This window comes from Heterodontus francisci, chromosome 19 (genome assembly GCF_036365525.1).
Source record: "Heterodontus francisci isolate sHetFra1 chromosome 19, sHetFra1.hap1, whole genome shotgun sequence".
NCBI lineage: Eukaryota > Metazoa > Chordata > Chondrichthyes > Heterodontiformes > Heterodontidae > Heterodontus > Heterodontus francisci.
This window is the reverse complement of record NC_090389.1, coordinates 71,646,900-71,669,989: the sequence shown is the minus strand read 5'-3', so window position 1 is coordinate 71,669,989 and position 23,090 is coordinate 71,646,900. Positions and strand designations below refer to the sequence as shown.

The window sequence follows — 23,090 nt, the reverse complement described above, 5'->3', positions numbered from 1 at the left end:
TGGAAAAGCTCCTGCTCCAAATACCTTGATATTCTCCATTTTATTCACCTTTTACCTGTTGCACCTTTGTTCAGACCATTATGTCCATGTACTGTGCTCCTAACTCAGCATACATATTGTTATTTCTACTTCCTTGCAATGTCCCTTTTTACACGTTTTATTAAAATTTTCTACAATTGGCATCATGCTGTAAAGCTCCAATATATTGTCAGACTGATGAGATGCAAGTTTGACTGCAGTTTCCAACCAAATAAAGCCACTTGTGCACAAATTCATTTGCCAGACCAAATATGGTATTGACAAGAGGCTTGGGTACAAATTAGATCACCATCTTATTGACTAAAGGTCCAGTGGATGTCTAGTGTGGAGATCATATAGTGGAATTGTTGTTTTTAAAAAATGGATTAGTGAATGCAATCTAACAAATAAAATCTGTATAAAGGTCAACAGAAAAATCTATAATTCATGCTCTTAATTAGCTGAGATGCCTTACTGTTCTCAGAGGATGGTGGTTTACAAAATCCATAACCCGCACAGCAACTGTTCTATTAAACGGTCACTTCGTTGTTTTGGGGAACTTTGGGCTTGAATCTAGGAAATTATTTTCTACATTCAAAGTAGATTTGATTGTAATCAATGTATTTTTCCCAGATTGTTTAGATTCTACTAATGTGTCATATTATTCTGTAGGGTCTAATGCTGGCACCAGATATTCATCACATTTTATTAAAGCTGCCAAGTTGCTGCACTGGAATGGACGATTCAAACCATGGGGGCGTACCTCCTCTTACAGTGATACTTGGGATAGATGGTACATTCCAGACCCTACTGGAAAATTTCACCCTGTACGTAGACATGCAGAGGATGAAGATGCTCATTAGAAGAAAATGATAAATTTGACTTCTAAACTATTAACTTGGTGGGTTTGTACAAAAATACCACTACTCAGGAATTTGTTACTCATTTCATTCAAAGCGTGCATTCATATTGTTTCAATTTTTAGTTTGAATTTTTGAAATGCACAATGAGCAAAGCAGATGACCATCACTACTGAGGAAAATTGAGGATTTTTAGTAATTCCTGACTGTAGCAATATAAACTGTTCAAATCCTGTGTAAACCTGTACTAAGTAAGCACTACAGGCTAAATGTTTAACTCAGGTAAGGACACTACAAGTTGGTCTAGATTAAATATTTGAAGTTTTCTTGTTCATAAATTTGAGTTCTGAAAATGACAAAATATCCTGTCTTATTGCCAAGATGGCAAATTTTTCTCATTGGAAGAGTTAGGGCAGAAGCCATTTATGACAGTAGTTTCAATACAAGTTCTTGATAAATTTCACATTGTTGCAGTTTAAGGATGTATTTACAATATAACTGCATCAGTGCAACAATTCTGCAGGTAGTGTAGATGAAGACTGCATCAGGAACTGCTTCACTAAACTTGTGTAAATGTCCCATGTCATCTTAGTATCTAATTACCTGAAAGGTATGAGCATTAAGATACTGGGGAAAAAAAAGTTTAAGTATTGCAAGTGGGTGCTAATAACGAGGGAGGGTATTAAGACATGCAAGAAAGTTTATGCTGAATCACCTTTGGGGTATCTAAATTCCTATCGGGTCAGCTCCTTAAGTTAGGCATTAAAAAGGTTTTTTTTTTAAAAAAGTGGTAAAGGATATTTTTTCTGATTTCTAACATCTGCAGTATTCAATTCTCTCTCCCCATCATTTTGTATTAAACTTAATAGAGAGAAGAAAATGTTAGGATATTTAAGTTCTGAATGAGGAATTATAGGCTTACACTAAATCTGTATTGCAAGGGAAATAAACAAAACATATTTCATCAATAACAATTTTTCTTAACTGTTTCTTGGAAGACTACTTTAGAAACTGGCCATTCTACCTATCTGCTCTCTCCGGAGAAAAGGGATACTGTATCAATTTGGTTAGTTCTTCTTCATTCGTAATGACACTATCCATCCAGAGTGTATGAACATAAATCATACAAGCGGTAAGTATATGTGGTATGGAAATAAGTGAAAGCCACAGTACATTTCCTGTATCAGGGTTAAGGTAAACATTACAAGAACCCTTTGTTTTCACTTCCATCAAATTTCTACCAGATAGGTTCAAGGTGAACCTTCCTGGTGCTGCTTCTGATAGACCTGTGATTTTTAGATAGCTGCAACAAACTTCATCCTGAACCCAGGTGCATTACTGCCTAAAATAATGGTAAGCTAAAATCCTGGACTGGAGGGCATGTCTTATGAAGAAAGGTTGAGGGAGCTAGGGCTTTTCTCATTGGAGCGAAGGAGGATGAGAGGTAGGTGACTTGATAGAGGTGTACAAGATGATGAGAGGCATAGATAGAGTGGATAGCCAGAGACTTTTTCTCAGGGCGGAAAGGGCTATCACCAGGGGGCATAATTTTAAGGTGATTGGAGGAAGTTTTAGGGGAGATGTCAGAAGTAGGTTCTTTACACAGAGTGGTGGGTACGTGGAATGTACTGCCAGCAGTGGTAGAAGAAGTAGATACATTAGGGACACTTAAGCGACTCTTGGATAGGTACATGGATGATAGTAGAATGAAGGGTATGTAGGTAGTCTGATCTTAGAGTAGGTTAAAGGGCCTGTGCTGTACTGTTCTATGTAAAAAGATCACTAAATACAACTGGTTTTAAATTCCCTTGCCTGATATGGTCATGGTTAAGAATCCTCCTTGTAATGTTTATTTCCTCTTAAAGCAATCCTAACAGGTACCACATTTTAACTTTTTAAAAGTAAGGGTTCAAATAGCATCCAAAAACAAGTTTTATTTTTACTGGTCATCAGAAAGTTACATAAATCAAATTTATTTCTGAAATTCCAATGAATTGAGCCCAAACTTTCACATTAATACATCAGGTTACCTTCCAGTTCTTCCACCTGATTTGTACACATTAAATGAATAAAGAAAAAGCCACACAGCTTAGCAAAGTCATTTAATCTTATTTCCCATACATACTTTACAAGTTATAGTACAATTTTTATTACATTCAAACATCTCAAAGCCATTTTAGAGAAATGTCTGCTTTTGATATAAACCCATTCATTGCACTGTACAGTCCAAATCTTCCATTACAAACAGCCAGTAACAAGCCACCCTACAGTGAACTGATTGGCATTGCTGATGGATCCTCAACATAATCAGTGTTGAAGTCATATTCATCCTCCATTGGTTTTTCACAAGAAAAATCTATACTGATAGGTTTTTGGCTAGGATCAGCTATTTTCTCTAAGACAAAAACAAAATTACAATTAAAACTGAAAATTGAACAGCCTTTCAACTTTAGTTCCAAGATACATTTGCACCCCTAAGGGAAATAAACAGGTTCAACCTCCACAACATGATATATTTTAAAATGTAATGGCATTTAAATTATTTCCATCTTTTAGATCATATGTATTTATTAGCTTATACATCATCCAACTTCAGCCTCCCTCAAATTGCAATTGTAGAGGTGGAACAAGAGCACTTGTAAACAATAGTCACAGCTTAACACAAGAAAACTAATAGCCAACCTGATTCCAGTTGCCTTTTCTTGGAGGGTGCTTCCATTCGTTTTACTTGCAACATTTTAGCTCTTGGACATCTGTCTGCATCTAATTTTCCATTTCTATCTTGATCTATTTCAACATATTCTGCCTAGGAGATAGGTATGGTTTTTTAAAAAAGTGGCATAGTATACAATCATACATTTAATGCAGTTGGTGGATATAGTAAGTTTATTAATTGTTATATACACAATTTTCTGCAAGCACAAGGCCAGTTGTGCATTTCCTGTTAAGAGCTCTTTTCTTCTGAATTAAGCAGACACTATCAAAAAAAACCTGTTTTCTTAAAACAACCTGCTGCTATCATAACCATTAATAATCTGGCAAAGGCCTGTGCTCTCTGCAGCTTTTCCTTCCTCCAATCTCAATTACACAAATGGTGTCTGCTGCCAGTAATAGCTGATGTTGGATTGATAGCATTTCACCAAATCCCAAGTGCTCTGCAAATTGGTTGAATACTCAATCTTAGAGTTATACAGCACAGAAACAGGCCCATCGTGTCCGTGCCGGACATCAAGCACCTATCCTAATCCCATTTTCCAGCACTTGGCCTGTAGCCTTGTATGCTATGGCGTTTCAAGTGCTCATCAAAATACTTCTTAAATGTTGTGAGGGTTCCTGCCTCTACCACCCCTTCAGGCAGTGTGTTCCAGATTCCAACCACCCTCCGGGTGAAAAAATACTAATGGAACAAACCTCATTTAACCATTTCCTCAAGCCCAAAATCCTTGGACTTTGTACCTCAAAATTGACTAGTCTTCCTGGGATTGCAAACTCTCCAGTTGCAGAATAAAATACCAACCTAGGTTTATCCAGCATTATGATTTCAGTCCTGCTAGAATAATTGAAAAGGTAAATTGGTATTCCTGATTTTTTGTTAAATTACTATCAGGGTCAGGAATAAAAAAGGTGGAGTTCTTCATTTCACTCTGTTGGTCAGACAGAATTGGACAGTGACTGCTTTACCTGAATAAATAGGCTTAGAGAACTGAATGGCTTGTACCTATTCCGTATATATTCTATGTGCTCGAGGAACGGAGACATCATCCAATTAAACCACAGGACTTAAATGATTTAAAAACCCAATCTGTTTCAAGCATTGAATTGTATTTTTTTTAAACCTACAGCCAAAACACTTGAACTTGTGCTATTTGTAAAATTATTTCCAATCATGCATAAATATTAAAGATATTTCTTTCTGTAGTCTTGTATTCAGCATTTCAACCTTTAGTCTCAATTTTTCTTCATAATGAGCAATGTCCAGTTTGGGTTTCCAAACTGTGGTATATGCTGGAGTGGTAGCTTGGTACCAGAACAAATTTTCACAACTATACTTTTATATACATATTTCACACAGGGCTGACTTGCATAATTCTAAATTTCCATAAAGTTACCTAATGGATACACTAGAAATAGCAGTGAGGTTACCTTTGAATTTTCTTGGTCCACTGAACAGTCATCTTCCTCCTCATCCACTTTCTGATCCTGCATTTCCTCTCCCACATTGTCCTCTTCAATTAGTCCATTGGTTGGCCCTGTAGATTGGAATACTATACTACTGGCCATATTAGGGCATCTAACAGCTGGTAGAGAGGGCAGAGAACAGAATCATGTACAACACGAACAGCTTATTGAGCCCCCACTATCTATACTGATGTTTATCCCCACACATTATTGAGGCGCACATAGGATTAAAACATTCTCATATCTCCTTTACCTAACTTATTAAATGTTACAAGTGTCCACTTCAGTTATCAACTCCTGTAGTGCACTCCACAGCCTCATACCCCTCTACGTTTCTCCTGTTCTCAATCTTTTATATGTCCCCTCAACCACTGAAGAGTCTGTTTTTATCAAACCTGGCCCATCCCTCAATAATCATTTGAGATCTTGCATTTCTGTCACTACCACGTGATTCCAGCAGTATTTCAGTGGTTTTCCTCCCCGCTATGGAGGATAGTTCATCTTTGTTTTACGAACAAATTAGCAATGTTCAAATAATTAGAAAATTCATACTGAAAACACTTATACATTGCATTTGTGTAATAACTAAAATACATTAAATTACCTTTAAGTGTATTTTCATTGCCTTTAGTTAGTTCTCCAGTATTAAATCCTCGTTTTACTTCATCCACAAAGTTTGCAGTTATGTATGTGGGTAGCTTGTGTCTCTCTGGTGGATGTGTATGATAACTAACCTTTGCCCTGAACAGTAATAGAAAAAAAATTGCTAATTTTATTTTTATCCTAGGCATCTATTATACGTTTCTTTGAACTACTTATTAAAACTTTGCCACTGAGAAAATTGTAACTGCAAACATGTAACTGTTTTCCAGTTATATTTACATTTTAACTATGTTAAATAGTACATTATGGTTCAGAATGGCAGCTGAATTTTAATTACCCGGTCCAATCGTAAAGAATCAGCTTGGCTGCTTTCTCAACGTCAGGGATCCCCCCTTTCTTCAACATGCTCCTTTTCCGAGCCAGCAATGTTAAAAATTCCAGTGATGTTCGAAAGTCTGGAACGTTATACTGCAACATAACCTGTTGTAGCAATAATACTTTAGTCAGTTAGTATGGACATTTTGGAAATGACAGAAATTGAGAGAATGTTCTAATTTTTTTTTTTTGAGAACTTCAGCTTAAGATAAGCCTCCCAATAACTTGCTCTGCTGTCTTCTTCCTAGTGAGTGTGTCAGACAACATTATTACAGTTAGCAGCAATCCCAGCCATGATCTTATTGAATGATGGAGCAGGCTAGAGGGGCCGAGTGGCCTACTCCGTTTAATTCATATGTAGACTGGTCTGTGCTATTTACTGCAAGAGGATTTGAGTACAGGAGTAGTGAAGTCTTGCTTCGATTGTATAGAACATTGGTTAGACCGCACCTGGAGTAGTGTCTGCAGTTTTGGTCCCCTTATCTTAGGGAGGATATTATTGCCATAGAGGGAGTGCAACAAAGGTTCACCAGATTTGTTCCCGGGATGGCGAGACTGTCCTATGGAGAGAGATTGGGGGAAACCGGGCCTGTATTCTCTAGAGTTACGAAGGAGGAGAGGTGATCTCGCTGAAATCTACAAAATACTTAAAAAGGGATAGACAGGGTAGATGCAGCTAAGATGTTTCCCCTGGTTGGGGCATTTAGAACCAGGGGACACAATTTCAAAATTAGGGGGAAGCCACTTAGGACAGAGAACAGGAAAAATTTCTTTACTCAGAGTTGTGAATCTTTGGAATTCTCTAGCCCAGAATGACTGAGCTTCCACAGTCCTAAGTATGTTTAAGGCAGATTGACAGATTTCTGAATACCAATGACACAAAAGGATATGAGGATAGTGTGGGAAAAAGGCATTGAAGTGGATGATCAGCCATGATCGTATTGAATGGTGGGGCAGGCTCAATGGGCTGAATGGCCTGCTCCTATGTAAAGAGACACAACAGGGCCATTACAGTCAGCCTGAGATTAAAAAAGTACAGCCCAAGTATAAACTGTGGGTAGTCACCATTTGTAATGGCATAGTCCTAAGCAGCATGGTGTAATCTTCCGATTGAGATACTCAAGAACTTATACACAAATTTTGTAGTTTCACCTTGAGTACAAAGTGTTGAGGTGACACGGCAAGTACACAAAACTATAGAAAATAGCACACAATAATTACAACAGAAATATGTAGGCTCTAAAAATACTGGCTTAAGCAGCCATAGATCACAGAGCGAGATCAGAGTTGGATCTTTAGCAGTCACACATATACTTTCTGATCATTTAAGGTATCCTCATTTCTCACTCAAAAATATAACTGTTTGCATATTAAGAACATGAATATGGTTAATTTTGAACATTTTTTAGAAAATACCAAAGGAAACAAAGTGTACTCAGTACCTGCTGCTTATTGCAGTTCTTTAGTATTGGTTCAACTACAGCCAAAGGGTTTTCTAGTGCTTCAATGTCTACAATGTTCCTCAAAGACAATGCAACAGCTGGATTTAACGGAGAAGCAATAATACTTGGACTGTCCAATACTTTGATCTGCTTATCAATGTGTACCTCCTGCATGGATCTATATGAGAATGCAGTTATTAGCACAGCACAGTCTTTCCAACGTGTTCATCACTAGTTCAAACAAAATAAATTTTTATTCAGATATAATAAAGCAGGCCTTATGCCACTGAGTGAAATCAGAGTTGGATCTTTAGCAGTCATGGAACATCAGGCTATGAAAGTTGTCCTCATTTTTCACTCTTACTACTTTCCTGACCTAAATAAACTTATCCATTAGTTAAAAGATATAATATTTGAAGTTCAGGAAACAATAGCTAGTAGGCAAGTCAGTTTATTTTGCCATTAAAATATTAATATAGTTGTAAGTGAATTGGTTACTGAGTTACGTGTTAAAGAAATCAATTGTTACAGCAAAAGAATAGGTTTGGACAAGGGTACTTGGATTTCACTATCACCCCTCCTGGTCAGTGGTTAGGGATTAATTCATAGGAAGTGGTGCTCCAGGAAATCCCAACATGCCAGCAATAAAGTCACTGAAATTAAATGCATCTCTCATGCAGATTATAGTGATGAAAAGAGCACTTGTTAAAAGAACACTCAACAAAAAGCTATCGTTCTCCGTTAAATATTATACAAAAGGATAGCCCAACAAGAGTTAGTGTGCAAGTTAACGGTTGACAATGTACCATGTATCAGCTGTTTTGTTTTATCTTAACATGCAACTATCCTAACTTCAGCCATCTTACTTTGTAAGACCTCTTACTTGTCCCACGTTGCAAGCTCTCATTTTCTTCAAGCTATTAATTATACTGCTTTTCCCAACATTTGGAAAACCTAAAAAAGGAGAGATTGTTTATAAAGAACAAAGACGAAATATATCCTAGCCAATTTCAGATGAGATTAGATTTGGACTATGAGTCTGCAGTTTTAGACTCAATCTGCAGTGAGTCATCACACAATTTTAAAACTGCAGCTTACTTATAGAAGATCCTTACCTTCACCACACCAACTTATTTTGTAAAGTGTAAACACCCACAAAGACAAATTGGTTTTACTGGCATGCTTAGCATGTTACCTGAATCAATCAACTTTTTTTAAAATTTTACTGATGGGGAAGGGATGCAAAAAAAAGAATTTTTCAACATGGCTTACTTGTAACTTTGCAAAGCTGAATGCAATGGCTTTAGTAAAATACAATATTGGTCCATTTTCAAAGAGTTTCCCTTTGAAAGTTTCAAATTTACGATCAGGTTACTTTTCAATTTATATAGTGGTTTGGTAGTACAGAACTTGAGCATTGCTGAAAATAGAGACATGTCAAAGCTTTTCGTCTTGCACTCATCAGGACAATCCGCAAGAATACCAGTGTAAGGGAAAACAACATACTGTATGAGAAGAGAGTGCTGATTGGTTTGCAAGTGAACTGACTGATAGAGGTGTTGCCATGGAGAATGCACCAGTTTATGGTGACTGACAGTTAACTGCCAAGCTTTGTTTGAAATTTAAACAAGGCAGCTTGACTCTGATTGGTCAAGACATTGCCTGAGGAATGAACCAGCAAATGACTGTCACTTATATATATTAATTCACAGGGCCCTGTTCTTTGCAGACAGAAAAAACATGTACAAACATTGCGCCTATTTCAGCTAAACAAAATAAGTGACAGCCATTTGCTGGTTCATTCCTCAGGCAATGCCTTGACCAGAGTCACGCTGCCTGGTTTAAACTTCAAACAAAGCTTTGGCAGTTAACTGTCAGTCACCGCAAACTGACGCATTCTCCATGGCACTGCCTCTACCAATCAGTTCATTTGCCAACCAATCAGCACCCTCTTCTCATACAGCATATGTTGTTTTCCCTTACACTGGTATTCTTGCGGATTGTCCTGATGAGTGCAAGATGAAAAACTTCAACAACGTCTATTTTAATTTATAAGCAGACAAGTAAAGTTAGCACTCACCTACTAGACCAACTTTAATGTTTTTTAAATCTTGTTTTCTGCAGTAGCTGCCAAGCAGTTTTAAAAGACTTTCACTACCAGCGCAAGTATTGCTATGTGATATCTCTATACCAGTGTTCAGTTTAGAGATTTTTCTCTGTTCCTGTTCGAAAAAGAATTAAAAGCGAATAGAAATTTCAATCAAAGAAATAGATCTAGAATTGACAAACCAAATTTTAAATTATGTTATAATTATTCATAGTCATTGTTTTCATACGTTAAGCATAGCTCAGTGGCACAACCATTAGCATACAATATTTTGCCAGAAAGTGGTAGATTGCAAGCAGTTCCTCTAATTCCCATGTGTTAACTTCCTAATCTCAGTTGGAATTTTTGGATGACCCAGGGTGCTAGTAAGGCATTTCTCCATGATGGTGGGACCCACAAAAGTGGGAACTGGAGAAAAGGTAAGCACACGCCATAATTGTGCACACCACTGCAGATAGTTATGAGAAGCTACATATAAATAATAAACCAAAATGTAGTGGATGCCAAAGAGAAAATACAAGTAATGCAATAGGTAGTCTTTGCTCACAAATTACACAACTACTTTTAAGATATTTTGTCTTCTACAACTTTGAAACACTTTTTCTATAATATGGTTCTGGATTATCCTGAAGTTAATCTTTATGAAGAAGCAATGTTTTGTCACTTCTGAAAATTCCTAAAAATATAAAGTTTAAAAATTGCTTAAAGAACACGGTATAAAGAAAACTTTTTAAAAATCAACTGCGTGAAATCAGAGTTGGATCTTACTCTTCACACACACACTCAAGAGTTAAAACAACTTCATCAGCTTTCAAGGCAGTTAACACAAGACATTTGATTGGGTTGGATTGGATCTCTTTTTGGAAAACATACCATTGTTCTGTCTTGAAGCTGTGTAGATGATTTGAAAACTACAATAGGAAATTCATTTCCCAAATATTTCAGCCATTTCTCTGCATTCTCCTTTGGCACCAAATCTAAACAGTAAAGAACAGTGATTCCTATTTCATAAAAGGCAAAATTCTGAATACATGGCTCCCTCCACCCAAATTCGATTAAATATTTGACTTAATATTTTTGTTATAAATTGTACTGCAATCAAAGTGTCTGCTTACCAATCTTGTTCAATACAAGGACTAGTTGCTTCTTTCCATCAGATTGCAAGACTGCCTGCTCCACTTGAGGGCATCTATAACCAAGAGGATCTCTGGCATCCACCACTTCTAGAACCACATTTGAGGCATCAAGCACCTAAAAATAGGAAACAATCCCAATAATGAAACCTATATGCATCGAGAACAGTTTTATTACTGTTCTTTCAAAATTCACCTCAACAATAATAGGAAGAGATTACAACAGACAACACTAGATGGCAGAAGATTTAAAGATTAATTACATAACAATTAGGAAGGCTTAGAGATAAGAGTTTTTTTTTAAAATTGAGCATCCCCCCAGACTTTAACAAAAGCTACAAGTCAAACTTTTTCCGTGGTAACCACAATTTACAGCCCTGCATCTAATACTGAACATTTTTGAATCATCTTGTTTATTACATTTACTTTTTAATTCATAATAAATCATGAACAAGTGCTTAATCTGATTATTTCCCCACCCCCACTCCCCCAAGTCAATCTGGAACCAGTCATGACTAATAAATAAAATCAAATTAATAGCAGAGCCATTATGGTAGCCACATGTTCACTCAAAAAAGCACATACTAACCTTATTCAGCTCGCTGCATAGAGATTTTCTTGGGCTTTTACCTTCCAATTTGGCCACTTTTTTCTGTTGCTTTAAAGCAGCCCTCTGCTAAGAGATGTGTGATAGAAATTGCAAAAGTAGCATGTTAAAATTCACAGTTTTGTATACACTTGCCACTACAAGAATCAAAAATTGAGAGAGACAAATTATACCTTATGTTGCTTCTCATTTATTTCTGGGTCCTTTTTAGCTTCAAGCTTCCTTTTCTTTGCAACTTCTTTCTGTCTGGCAAGCTTCTGTTTCTGCTTCAGTTCTTCAAGCTAAAAGAGGTCAAGTGCTATGAGTCTCCTATGTTGCATTGGTTATTGTCTGTTTATTGAGCAACTCCCATCTAAAACAATTTGGTTGTTTTTCCTGCATTTTAGTGCCTTATCCAAATTTATTGGATTGACCTCATGTGAATTTATCTTCATTTCTAGGATTACCATTCACATCAAGAAATGCACCTCAAAATATTTTGTATAAAATGCTTAATTTAAGTCATATATGAAGCATACTATTCAATCTTAAATCAGCATTATATATATCTGACTGACAGTATTCTTCCTTCTCTTTTACTAATTCGTAAAACATTCAACTGTTTGTAAATTATAACAATTTATTAGTGTCCATGGTCAAATTAAAAGCAAAAGATACACGTGAAGATTTTCTTTCCCTCTCCTACCCCTGCTATGTTTAGAAGTACCAAACAACAGCCTAGAGATCTTCAGGAGACTGCATACTCACAGCCACATTTTGAATTTGAAGAATTTATACATTTGCTTCAAGCTGTCTGCTTCCTCAAAATCATGCTGGGAGACATGCAGAAACCACCAAGTTAGATAATAAAACATACAAATTCAGACACATACACCAATCACACAAAACTGGAACTGAAGCCTGTAAAGTGCATAAAAAGTACTACAGGATATCAAATATTTCTACATAAAGGGTCCTCTTACATCTTGTTTCCTTTGTTCAGCTTCTCGAAGAATGGCTTCTTTAAATGGGGCACTATTAGGAACACCAGGGTCCTTTCGAGATTTTTTACTTTTATTTCCCTGTTTCTTTGCTTCCTTTCGTACTTTCCGCTTATGTTCACGGACCTGTGAACAAGTTGAAATATTAGCAATGCTGCTCAAAACAGATTCAAAATTAGGTGAGGCATTCTATAGAGACTATACAATCACTCTTGCAGGTTTGATTTAGATTTATGATTTAGAGATACAGCACTGAAACAGGCCCTTCGGCCCACCAAGTCTATGCCGACCATTAACCACCCATTTATACTAATCCTACACTAATCCCATATTCCTACCACATCCTCACCTGTCCCTATATTCCCCTACCAACTACTTATACTAGGGGCAATTTATAATGGCCAATTTACCTATCAACCTGCAAGTCTTTTGGCTGTGGGAGGAAACCCACGCAGACACAGGGAGAACTTGCAAACTCCACACAGGCAGTACCCAGAATTGAACCCGGGTCGCTGGAGCTGTGAGGCTGCAGTGCTAATCACTGCGCTACTGCTTACTTAGCACATGCAATCCTAGTTTATGCACATTCCATTAGCCTTTGATTATTTTTAAATACCCGACTAAGTTTTAGTGAGCTATGTCCATAGACTCCTAAATCTCATTAGACCTCCATTGTTCCTAGCTTTTTTCCATTAGCATATTTAAATCTATCCTTTTTTGTCCAAAATGGATGATCTCACACTTCTCTGCACTGCAATCCATCTACCACAGTTTTGTCCACTCACTTAATCTATCCAGATCTTTGTAATTTTATGCTCCCTTCTAACTATTTACGATGCCACCTACCTTTTGTGTCATTTGCAAACTTAGATATATAGCTGTTTATTGTGTTATCTAAAGCAATATGGTGAATAATTGAGGACCCAAGTAGGGATCCTTGTGGGAGACCATTAGTCACATCCTTCCAATTCGAGCCCACAAACTACATCTATAGGCATTTCCCTATCGACTGCTTTAGTTAGTTCCTCAAAAACTTCCAAGACCTACCCTTTACAAATCCATATTGGCTCTCTCTAATCATAAATTTTTCTAGTGTCCAGTCATTCTGTCCTTAGAGATTTCAATAACTCCCCCACAAATTAACAGGTGTATAATTTCCTGGTTTCTCTCTCACCTTTCTTAAATAATGGAGTTAATTTGTAATTTTCCAATCTAAAGGGTCAATTCCTGAAACAAAAGCTTTCAAGACTATGGCTAAAGCATCTGCAATTTCCTCAACTATTCCTTTGAAGCTCTGGGTGGAAGCTATCAGGCTTTAGAGATTTGTCAGTCATTAGTGCCATTATTTAACACTGTTTCCTTGCTAATGTTAAGTACAGGTTCCAGTCCTTGATTTATTAAAACTTTCTCTGAAATGTCAGATAGATTATCCTCTTCCTCTACAGTGAAGACAAAGTAATTATTCAACAAGTCCACCATTTTCTTATTTTCATTTGTAATATTATCCGCAACTTTTTTTTTTATATAAAGGGAACACATTACAATTAGAAGAGAAAGGGTAGGCAAAGATAAAAACTGTGTTAATCTGGATATTCCTCAGGAGTTTCTCATATTCCTTTTTGCATCTTATCTTTGTCTTCCTTTGCTGTTATTTATATCTACCCCAGACCTCTGAATCGACAATATTTTTTGCTCCAAACTCCATTCCCTAGCGACCAACTTCATCCCTATCCGACAACTTTGAGCTAAACCAGACCGCACCAACCCTGATGTCACATCTGACTCAGATGAGCTTTCGACCACATAACTGTACCATCACTAAGACCACCTGTTCTCACCTCGGTAACATCGCCTGACTTCGCCCCTACTTCAGCTCATCTGCTGCTGAATCCCTCATTCACGCCTTTGTTACCTCTAGACTTGTGTATTCCAACATACTTGCAGCTGGTCACCCGCGTTCCACCCTCTGTAAAACTGAGGTCATCCAAAGTTCTGCTTGCACCAAGTCCCATTCACCGATCACCCCTATTCTTGCTGACCTACACTGGCTCCTGGCCAAGCAATGCTTTAAGGTTAAAATTCTCATTTTTGTTTTCAAAGCACTCCATGGCCTCACCCCTTCCTATCTCTAATCTCCTCCAGCCCCACGACTCTCATATCTACACTCCTCTAATTGTGGCCTTGAGCATCCCCAATTTTAATTGTGGCCTTGAGCATCCCCAATTTTAATTGTGCCACCATTGGTGGTTGTGCCTTCAGTTGCCTAGGCCCTAAGCTCTGGAATTCCCTCCCTAAACTTCTCAGACTGTCTACCTCTCTTTTCTCCTTTAAGACACTTCTTAAAACCTACTTTTTTTAAGTCCAGATTTTTGACCATCTGCCAACGTGGCTTGTGTCTAACTTTGTTTTATAATATTCATGTGAAGCTCCTTGGGACATTTTATATAAGGGCACTACAGAAATAAATTGTTTCTGTATGCTTTCTCTTTTAATGTTCTCTCATCTTATTTGGCAACTATTGCAGTCTAATTAGGCAAGTAGTGCTCTTTCCTCTTAGAGGTATATACTGGTCCTGTATTAAGCTAAAATCTTCTTTTGAACACCTTCCACTGCCAATCTGTTTTACCCAGTAATGGTTTTGACCAGTTTATGCTCATCAGTCTGTCTCACCATAGTAAAGTGTAGAATCTTAAGTTTCTCCTTTTCAAATCGAACATTGCATTAGATCATATTATGATCACTGTTAACGTTTATCTAAGTCTGGTTCATTACTACCTGGTACAGTCTGCTCTCTTGATGGTCCTAGAACATATTGCTCCAGATAAATATCTTGAATGCACTCACAGAATTCACTACCTCTCTGGCTTGAGCTACTCTGCTCTTCCCAATCTTTGTAATGTTACACTTACATCTACACTGCTTACAATGCCGCCAATCTTTATGTCATCAGCAAATTTGAATATGTGGCTATATCATCCAAGTCGTTAACGAATAGTGAGGTCATCAACACCAGTCACATCCTGCTCATTACCTAAACAAGTCAATAATTTGCCTTCAAATTGCATTATCTTCAACTTTAGCTAACAGTGTCTTATGGAAAAACTTTACTAAATACCTGTGGTATTTACTTTTAATTGTATCTGCTCTGGTTCATACCCCATTACCAGATCGAGGAGTGAATCCTCCCCGGTTGTGCTTCTTATACATTGTAGGAACTCCATTCCTTTAACCTAATTTTTATGGTCAATTAATTTTGGGGTAGTGGAAATCCTCCATGATTATTCTTGTTTGTTACTATTTCCAAAATTTGTTTACATATTTCTTCCTCCACCCCCTTCCATTATTATATGTAGACTACCCCTGTGAATATCTCAGCTGTCCAGGTAGATTCTATTTCTGACTTACAAATGGCTTCATTACTGTTTTCTACTGCCGCGGTTACCCAAGTACAGCTTTTCCATTTCCCCATCTCTATCTTTTCTAAATCTTTTTACACTCTTTTATAACTGTTTATTTCTGACCATTTATGTCCAATTAGTTTAGACCGTTCTGCACTCTCCATTTCTATTTCATTTACATTTAAGCTAGTTTCATTTTTTGTAGATTTTACTCCGCACAGCGTAATAGTTTAAAGCCTTTGCCACTCCCTATTTAGTCTTTCCACTCGTACACTGGTCCCATTCAGGTTCATGCAGAATTTGTCTCATCGGTATAGTTCCTTCCCGTCCAAGTACAGATGCCAGTGTCCCCTGAAAATAAGCCCATCTTTCCCAAATCATTCTTTTATACACATGTTCACCTTCCTGAACTGTTTGTCCCTATGACAAACAGCTCATGGCTCTGGTAAGAATCTTGAGATTACCACTCCCGAGGTGCTGCTTTGTAAATTTATCTCCCAACTCCTGATTCTTCCTCTCTTTTCTTCCCCATCATTGGTCCCAACATGGACCATGACAACTGGATCTTACCTCTCCTGTTCCAGATTTTTCCCCAGCCACATTGAGATACCGCTGGCACTAGGTAGGCAACACATCCTTTGGATTCTTAATCGTAATGCAGAGGATACTATCTATCATCTCTAAACTATATTTTTATTCTGCTCCCCTCCCCCTTTTGGATAGCCCTCTGCTCCACTGTGCCTAAGTCAGCATTGTGGCTATCCTCGCTGCATCTTTCCCCTCATCTACATAGGTATTACTGTGTTACCTTGGATAAGACAGCAGCCTAAAAAAAAAGTCTGATCGTTGTTCTTTATGGGACTCCTGTGCACAAACTGGCTGTCATATTTCTGTATATTACGTGATTACATTTTTTTTTTTTAAAGTACTACAGTGGCTCTGAATCACTTTGGGACGTCCTAAAGACAAGAAAGGTACTATATGAATGCAAGTTCTTTCTTATTAATGAAGTGTGTTCTGCAACATTGGAAGTTACAAAAAGTTTCCAGGAATGGCAACATCTGCAGAGTGTCCCCTACATTAAAAAAGTTTGAACGTTATAGATTTATTGACCCAAAATAAATACAAATAGTTTAAAATACCATTATTGCACTGTAATATTGGTCATCACTCAGAAGAGTGTAAAATACTACTGGATATCAACAAGGTTGTAAAAACAAATGCAAATGAATAAAAAATGTTTTGTTCTATACTTTTGGCAGTCACATCTAAGATTTCTGGATAAATGGTCAGATCAGGATAGCTTGTTCAAAAAAGGTCATATAAAACATTATGTGCAAATTGTCTTTGAAATATCAATAGTGAGATATACCTGCACATAAATTCAAGCACTAAAAAAAAAAGATAGCATTAGAATTCTTACCAAAGCTACATAGATCAAATACAGAAATTACAACGCCAGCCCTGGCATAGCGGAGAGGCTTCCCATACTGACACTACCATCAGCACCGGAGAGCCGGCAGACAGCCAGTAGTCGGGCTACACCAACAGCAGCAGTCGCCAAGGCCCGCGGAGAGGCCTACCCACCCCAGCCGGGATACAGCGCGGGGCTGCAGTCAGAGATTAGCCCGGTGCTGCACACCCGAGGACATCGCAGAGCAGGTGTGTGGGCCCGAGGACTGGTTACAGACCCAGGATCGGCAGAGCCCCGAGTTGGAGATTCCCGGAGTCAGCGACTCGCATCGACAGCGGCTTCTTCCGAGGTAGAATCTGAGAGTGGCCATCTTTGGGAGGGGCTGCAAGGTCGCAGTGCTGCTGGTAAGGTCAAAGTGCAGGCTTCGGTGAGGAGGGCGAGTATTGATCAGGTAAGGCTTAGTTTTTTTTTTCCCAATTTCTGTCTTTATTTTAAGCCAGAAGTAACTCGAGGGGTGAAAATGGCAGTCAGCGGGGTAGTATGCTCCTCCTGTGAAATGTGGGCGATCAGGAAGAAGTCAAATGTCCCTGACGACTACGTTTGCAGGAAGTGTGTCCAGCTGCAGCTCCTTTCAGATCGCATGGATCGGTTGGAGCGGCAGTTGGACTCACTGAGGAGCATACCGGTGTCAGAAAGTATCACAGATAGGAGTTTCAGGGAGGTGGTCACACTGCAGGTTCAGCCAGATAGATGGGTGACCGCCAGGAGGGGCAAGCAGGTAGTGCAGGAGTCCCCTGTGGCTAATCCCCTCAATAGCAAATATGCTGTTATGGATACTGTTGGGGGGGTGGGGATGGCCTCTCAGGGGAAAGCAGCTGCAGCAGGCAGGTCAATGGCACCACGACTGGCTCTGTTGTACAGCAGGGAAGGTCAAAGTGTAGGCGAGCGGTAGTGATAGGGGACTCTATAGTCAGGGGCACAGACAGGCGTTTCTGTAGCCGCGAGCGAGAATCCAGGATGGTGTGTTGTCTCCCTGGTGCCAGGGTCAAGGATGTCTGAGCAGGCACAGGGCATTCTGAAAGGGGAGGGTGAGCAGCCAGAGGTCATGCTCCATATTGGTACTAACGACATAGGCAGGAAGAGAGATGAGGCCCTGGAAAGTGAATATAGGGAGTTAGGCAGAAGTTTAAAAGGCAGGACCTTGAGGATTGTAATCTCAGGATTACTCCCTGTGCCACGTGCTAGTGAGGGTGGAAATAGGAGAAGACAAACGAATGCGTGGCTGAAGAGCTGGTGTAGGCAGGAGGGCTTCAGCTACTTGGACCATTGGGATCTCTTCTGGTGCAGAGGTGACCTGTACAAGAGGGGAGGGTTGCATCTGAACTGGAAGGGGACCAAAATCCTCGCGGGGAAGTTTGCTAGTACCACGCGGGAGGGTTTAAACTAGTCTGGCGGGGGGTGGGACCCAAAGTAGTAGTCTCTCCGATGAGACAGTTGAGGCAAATGTAGAGGTTAAAGCAAGTCCAGTAGGCAGGCTGGGCAGGGGCAGGACAGGAAACGTGGAAGGTCTGGTAGGCTAAACTGCATTTACTTTGATGCAAGAAGCCTTAAAGGCAAGGCAGATCAATTCAGAGCATGGATCGGTACATGGGATTGAGATATTATAGCTATTATGGAAATGTGGTTGAGGGATGGGCAGGACTGGCAGCTCAATGTTCCGAGGTACCAATGCATCCGGCGTGACAGAGGTGGAGGTAAGAGAGGAGGGCGATTTGCACTATTGATTAGGGAGGACATCACGGCAGTACTTAGAGAGGATATCCCGGGGGGAACGTCCAGCGAGGCCATATGGGTAGAACTTAGAAATATGAAAGGGGTGATCACTTTAGAACATAGAACAGTACAGCACAGTACAGGCCCTTCGGCCCACGATGTTGTGCCGAACCTTTAACCTACTCAAGATCTAAGTAACTACCTACCCTTCATTCTACTATCATCCATGTACCTATCCAAGAGTCGCCTAAATGCCCCTCATGTATCTGCTTCTACTACCACCGCTGGCAGCGCATTCCACGCACCCACCACTCTCTGTGTAAAGAACCTACCTCTGACATCTCCCCGAAACCTTCCTCCAATCACCTTAAAATTATGCCCCCTGGTGATAGCCCTTTCCACCCTGGGAAAAAGTCTCTGACTATCCACTCTATCTATGCCTCTCATCATCTTGTACCCCTCTATCAAGTCACCTCTCATCCTTCTTCGCTCCAATGAGAAAAGCCCTAGCTCCCTCAATCTTTCTTCGTAGGACATGCCCTCCAGTCCAGGCAGCATCCTGGTAAATCTCCTCTGCACCCTCTCTAAAGCTTCCACATCCTTCCTATGAGGCGACCAGAACTGAACACAATATTCCAAGTGTGGTCGAACCAGGGCCTTATAGAGCTGCAGCATAACCTCGCGGCTCTTAAACTCAATCCCCCTGTTAATGAAAGCCAACACACCATACGCCTTCTTAACAACCCTATCAACTTGGGTGGCAACTTTGAACGCTCTATGGACATGGACCCCAAGATCCCTCTGTTCCTTGATGGGATTATACTATAGGCCCCCCAATAGTCAGAGGGAATTGGAGGAGCATATATGTAGGGAAATCACAGACAGGTATAGGAATTATAGGGTTGTAATAGTAAGTGATTTTAACCTCCCTAATATTGACTGGGAATGCCTTAGTGCTAAGGAATCAGATGGGGAAGAATTTGTTAAGTATGTCCAGGAGAGTTTTCTGAAGCAGTATGTGGATGGCCCTACTAGAGAAATGAGGATGGGCAGGTGGTTGATGTGTCAGTGGGAGAGCACTTTGGGACCAATGACCATAACTCTATTAGCTTCAAGATAGTTATGGAAAAGGACAGGAATGGTCCTCAAGTTGAAATCCTAAATTGGGGTAAGGCTAATTTCAATGGCATCAGACAGGAACTCTCAAACGTTGATTGGGAGAGGCTGTTTACAGGTAAAGGGACGTCTGGCAAGTGGGAGGCTTTTAAAAGTGGGATAGGAAGAGTGCAGGGCCAGCATGTTCCTGTTAGATTGAAGGGCAAGGCTGGCAAGTTTAGAGAACCTTGGCTGACGAGAGATATGGAGGGTCGGGTCAGGACAAAGAAGGAGGCATTTGTCAGGTATAGGCAGCTGGGATCAAGTGAGTCCCTCGAGGAGTATAAGGAATGTAGGACTACACATAAGAAGGAAATTAGGAGGGCGAAAAGGGGCCATGAGATTTCCCTGGCACATAAGATAAAGGAGAATCCTAAAAGATTCTATAAGTATATTAAGAGTAAAAGGGTAGCTAGGGAGAGAGTAGGTCCCCTTAAGGAGGGACCTTACACCAGTGGTGGGAAAGTTATTGGAAGGGATTCTGAGAGACAGGATCTACATGCATTTGGAAAGGCAAGTTCTGATTAGGGATAGTCAGCATGACTTTGTGCATGGGAAATCATGTCTCACGAATTTGATTGAGTATTTTGAGGTGACCAAGGGGATTGACGAGGACAGGACAGTGGACGTTGTCTACATGGACGTAAGCAAGGCCTTTGACAAGGTCTCGCATGGTAGGCTGGTCTGGGAGGTTCGAACACATGGGATCCAGGGTGAGTTAGCAAATTGGATACAAAATTGGCTTGGTGATAGGAGGCAGAGGTTGGTAGTGGAGGGTTGTTTTTCAGATTGGAGGCCAGCGATCAGTAGTGTGCCGCAGGGATCGGTGCTGTGCCCTCTGTTGTTGGTCATATATATTAATGACTTGGATGTGAATGTAGGGGGCATGATTAGTAAGTTTGCAGATGACACCAAAATTGGTGGTATAGTGGACAGTGAAGAAGGTTGTCTAAGGTTACAACAGGATATAGATCAACTGGGAAAGTGGGCAAGGAATTAGCAAATGGAATTTAACGCAGACAAGTGCAAAGTGATGCATTTTGGAAAGTCAAACTAGGGCAGGACATATACAGTCAATGGCAGGGCCCTAGGGAGTGTTGTTGGGCAGACCTTGGGGTGCAAGTACATAGTTCCCTGAAAGTGGCAACAGAGGTAGACAGGGTGGTGAAGGCAGCATATGGCATGCTTGCCTTCATCGGCCGAGGCATGAAGTACAAGACTTGGGACATCATGTTACAGTTATGCATAACGCTGGTTAGGCCGCATTTGGAGTACTGTGTGCAGTTCTGGTCGCTGCACTACAGGAAAGATGTGATTAAGCTATACAGAGTGCAGAAAAGATTCACAAGGATGTTGCCTGGTTTGGAGAGCTTGAGTTATGAGAGATTGGACAGGCTAGGCCTGTTTTCCCTGGAGCGAAGGAGGCTGAGAGGGGACATGATAAAGGTATATAAAATTATGACACATAGGTAGCGTAGATAGCCAAAGTCTATGTCCCATGGTAGGGGTGACTAAAACTAGAGGGCAAAGATTTAAGGTGAGTGGGAGGAGATTTAAAGGGGAATAAAGGGGATCCAAGGGGTAAATTTTTCACACAAAGAATCTGGAATGAGCTGCCAGAGGAGGTGGTAGAGGCAGGAACAATTGCAACATTTAAGAGATATCTGGACAGGTACTTGAATGAGCAAGGCATAGAGGGATATGGAATTAATGCAGGCAGGTGGGATTAGTATCTTCTTTGGCCTCCTTATCTCGAGAGACAATGGGTAAGCGCCTGGAGGTGGTCAGTGGTGTGTGGAGCAGCACCTAGAGTGGCTATAAAGGCCAATTCTAGAGTGACAGGCTCTTCCACAGGTGCTGCAGAAAAATTTGTTTGTCGGGGCTGTTACACAGTTGGCTCTCCCCTTGCGCTTTTGTCTTTTTTCCTGCCAACTGCTAAGTCTCTTCATCTCGCCACACTTTAGCCCCGCCCTTATGGCTGCCCGCCAGCTCTGGATTAGTATAGATAGGCATTATGGTCAGCAAGAATGCAGTGGGCCAAAGGGCCTGTTTCTGTGCTGTACAACTCTATGACTATAGCCTATGCTGGGGTTTAGCCTCCACGCAAGCCCATATGCCCACCTTGTTCTCATTCTTTTATTTCCTTTTCCTTCAGTTATATTACCTATTCATAGTGACATATCTGCTTCAATCACCAAGGTTGGGTGTTCATTTCACAACCTTGTGTAGAAAAAAGGTTTCGTCTACACACTGTCCTAAATCTTATATTTAATCATACCTTTATCCCTTGTTCCAGACATCTCAATGACTGGAAAATCTGTTTCATCTGCTCTGTCTCTTAATAATTTAAACACAACTAATCAGATCATCCCATATCCTCCTCTGGTGTAATGAAAACAGCATCAAATTTTTTCGAAGTCACATTTACATTCGTCACGTCGCCAACATTCTAGTGAATATATCCTATTGTCGCAACATCTTTCTATAGTGACGTCCAAAACTACATAATATTCAAATTTCTTCCAAGAGCTTATAAAATTTCCACTTGACTTTATATTCAGCACCTATTACCATAAAACCCAGTATTCCACGTGTTTAAAAACTTTTACGACGATTAAAAAGCACTTGGTTACTGGTGAAGAACGTTGGGAAGGCCTGAGGTCGAAATATAAATGCAAGTTCTTTCTTTGCCCACTTTTCTTACCGTGTGAATATAGTTATGATATCTCACACACCACCAGATTGAGCAATGTGCCCCATGCTGGGGCCTGCATTTACTCGTGGCTTCCAGCCTGGCTCTCACACTCACCTTTCTCTGGATCTTAAACCGCTTGTGGCAGGAGAGGCGCTTGCTCGCCTTTTTCAGCTCTGTGAGAAATGCAACAAAAAGGACAATGAATCAAAACAATATCGACTTCCAAGGATTAAAAAACAAAGATACAGACTTGAAAAATTCGCAACTCGACGCCACGGCACTCACTCGGGCGCTTCATACTGTCCCATTGGGGGAGGGGAAAGGGCACCACGTGACACAGCTCCAACCGGC

At 40.0% G+C, this 23,090-nt stretch overlaps 2 protein-coding genes and 1 non-coding gene across 8 annotated transcripts in view; 1 reads left to right on the top strand and 2 right to left on the bottom strand.

Moving 5' to 3' along the window:
- The window catches only part of glt8d1 (glycosyltransferase 8 domain containing 1), a 30,472-nt gene extending 25,691 nt beyond the window's left edge, over nucleotides 1-4,781 (top strand). For all 5 annotated transcript variants that reach the window (XM_068051924.1, XM_068051920.1, XM_068051923.1 and 2 more), the window contains one exon: nucleotides 691-4,781. In XM_068051924.1, coding sequence (XP_067908025.1) covers nucleotides 691-881 — 191 coding nt within the window. In that variant the 3' untranslated portion in view covers nucleotides 882-4,781. The remainder of the gene's footprint in view (nucleotides 1-690) is intronic.
- On the bottom strand, nucleotides 2,968-23,072 carry gnl3 (G protein nucleolar 3). 2 transcript variants are annotated; one of them, XM_068051917.1, is made up of 15 exons: nucleotides 23,025-23,072; nucleotides 22,854-22,912; nucleotides 12,287-12,430; nucleotides 11,498-11,605; nucleotides 11,307-11,393; nucleotides 10,700-10,835; nucleotides 10,458-10,561; nucleotides 9,558-9,699; nucleotides 8,344-8,431; nucleotides 7,478-7,655; nucleotides 5,998-6,140; nucleotides 5,662-5,798; nucleotides 5,022-5,176; nucleotides 3,561-3,684; nucleotides 2,968-3,273 (listed from the first exon to the last, which is right to left on the bottom strand). In XM_068051917.1, the coding sequence occupies exons 1-15, from the start codon at nucleotides 23,035-23,037 to the stop codon at nucleotides 3,143-3,145; spliced, it is 1,749 nt and encodes a 582-aa protein (XP_067908018.1). In that variant the 5' UTR covers nucleotides 23,038-23,072; the 3' UTR covers nucleotides 2,968-3,142. The 2 variants fall into 2 exon arrangements, with proteins under 2 accessions (XP_067908018.1, XP_067908020.1); XM_068051919.1 differs by having other exon boundaries at nucleotides 11,307-11,390.
- On the bottom strand, nucleotides 7,761-7,833 carry LOC137380468 (small nucleolar RNA SNORD19). Its single transcript, XR_010977034.1, has one exon. It is a non-coding gene; the product is annotated as a small nucleolar RNA SNORD19 (small nucleolar RNA).
- Nucleotides 23,073-23,090: the final 18 nt, after the last annotated feature.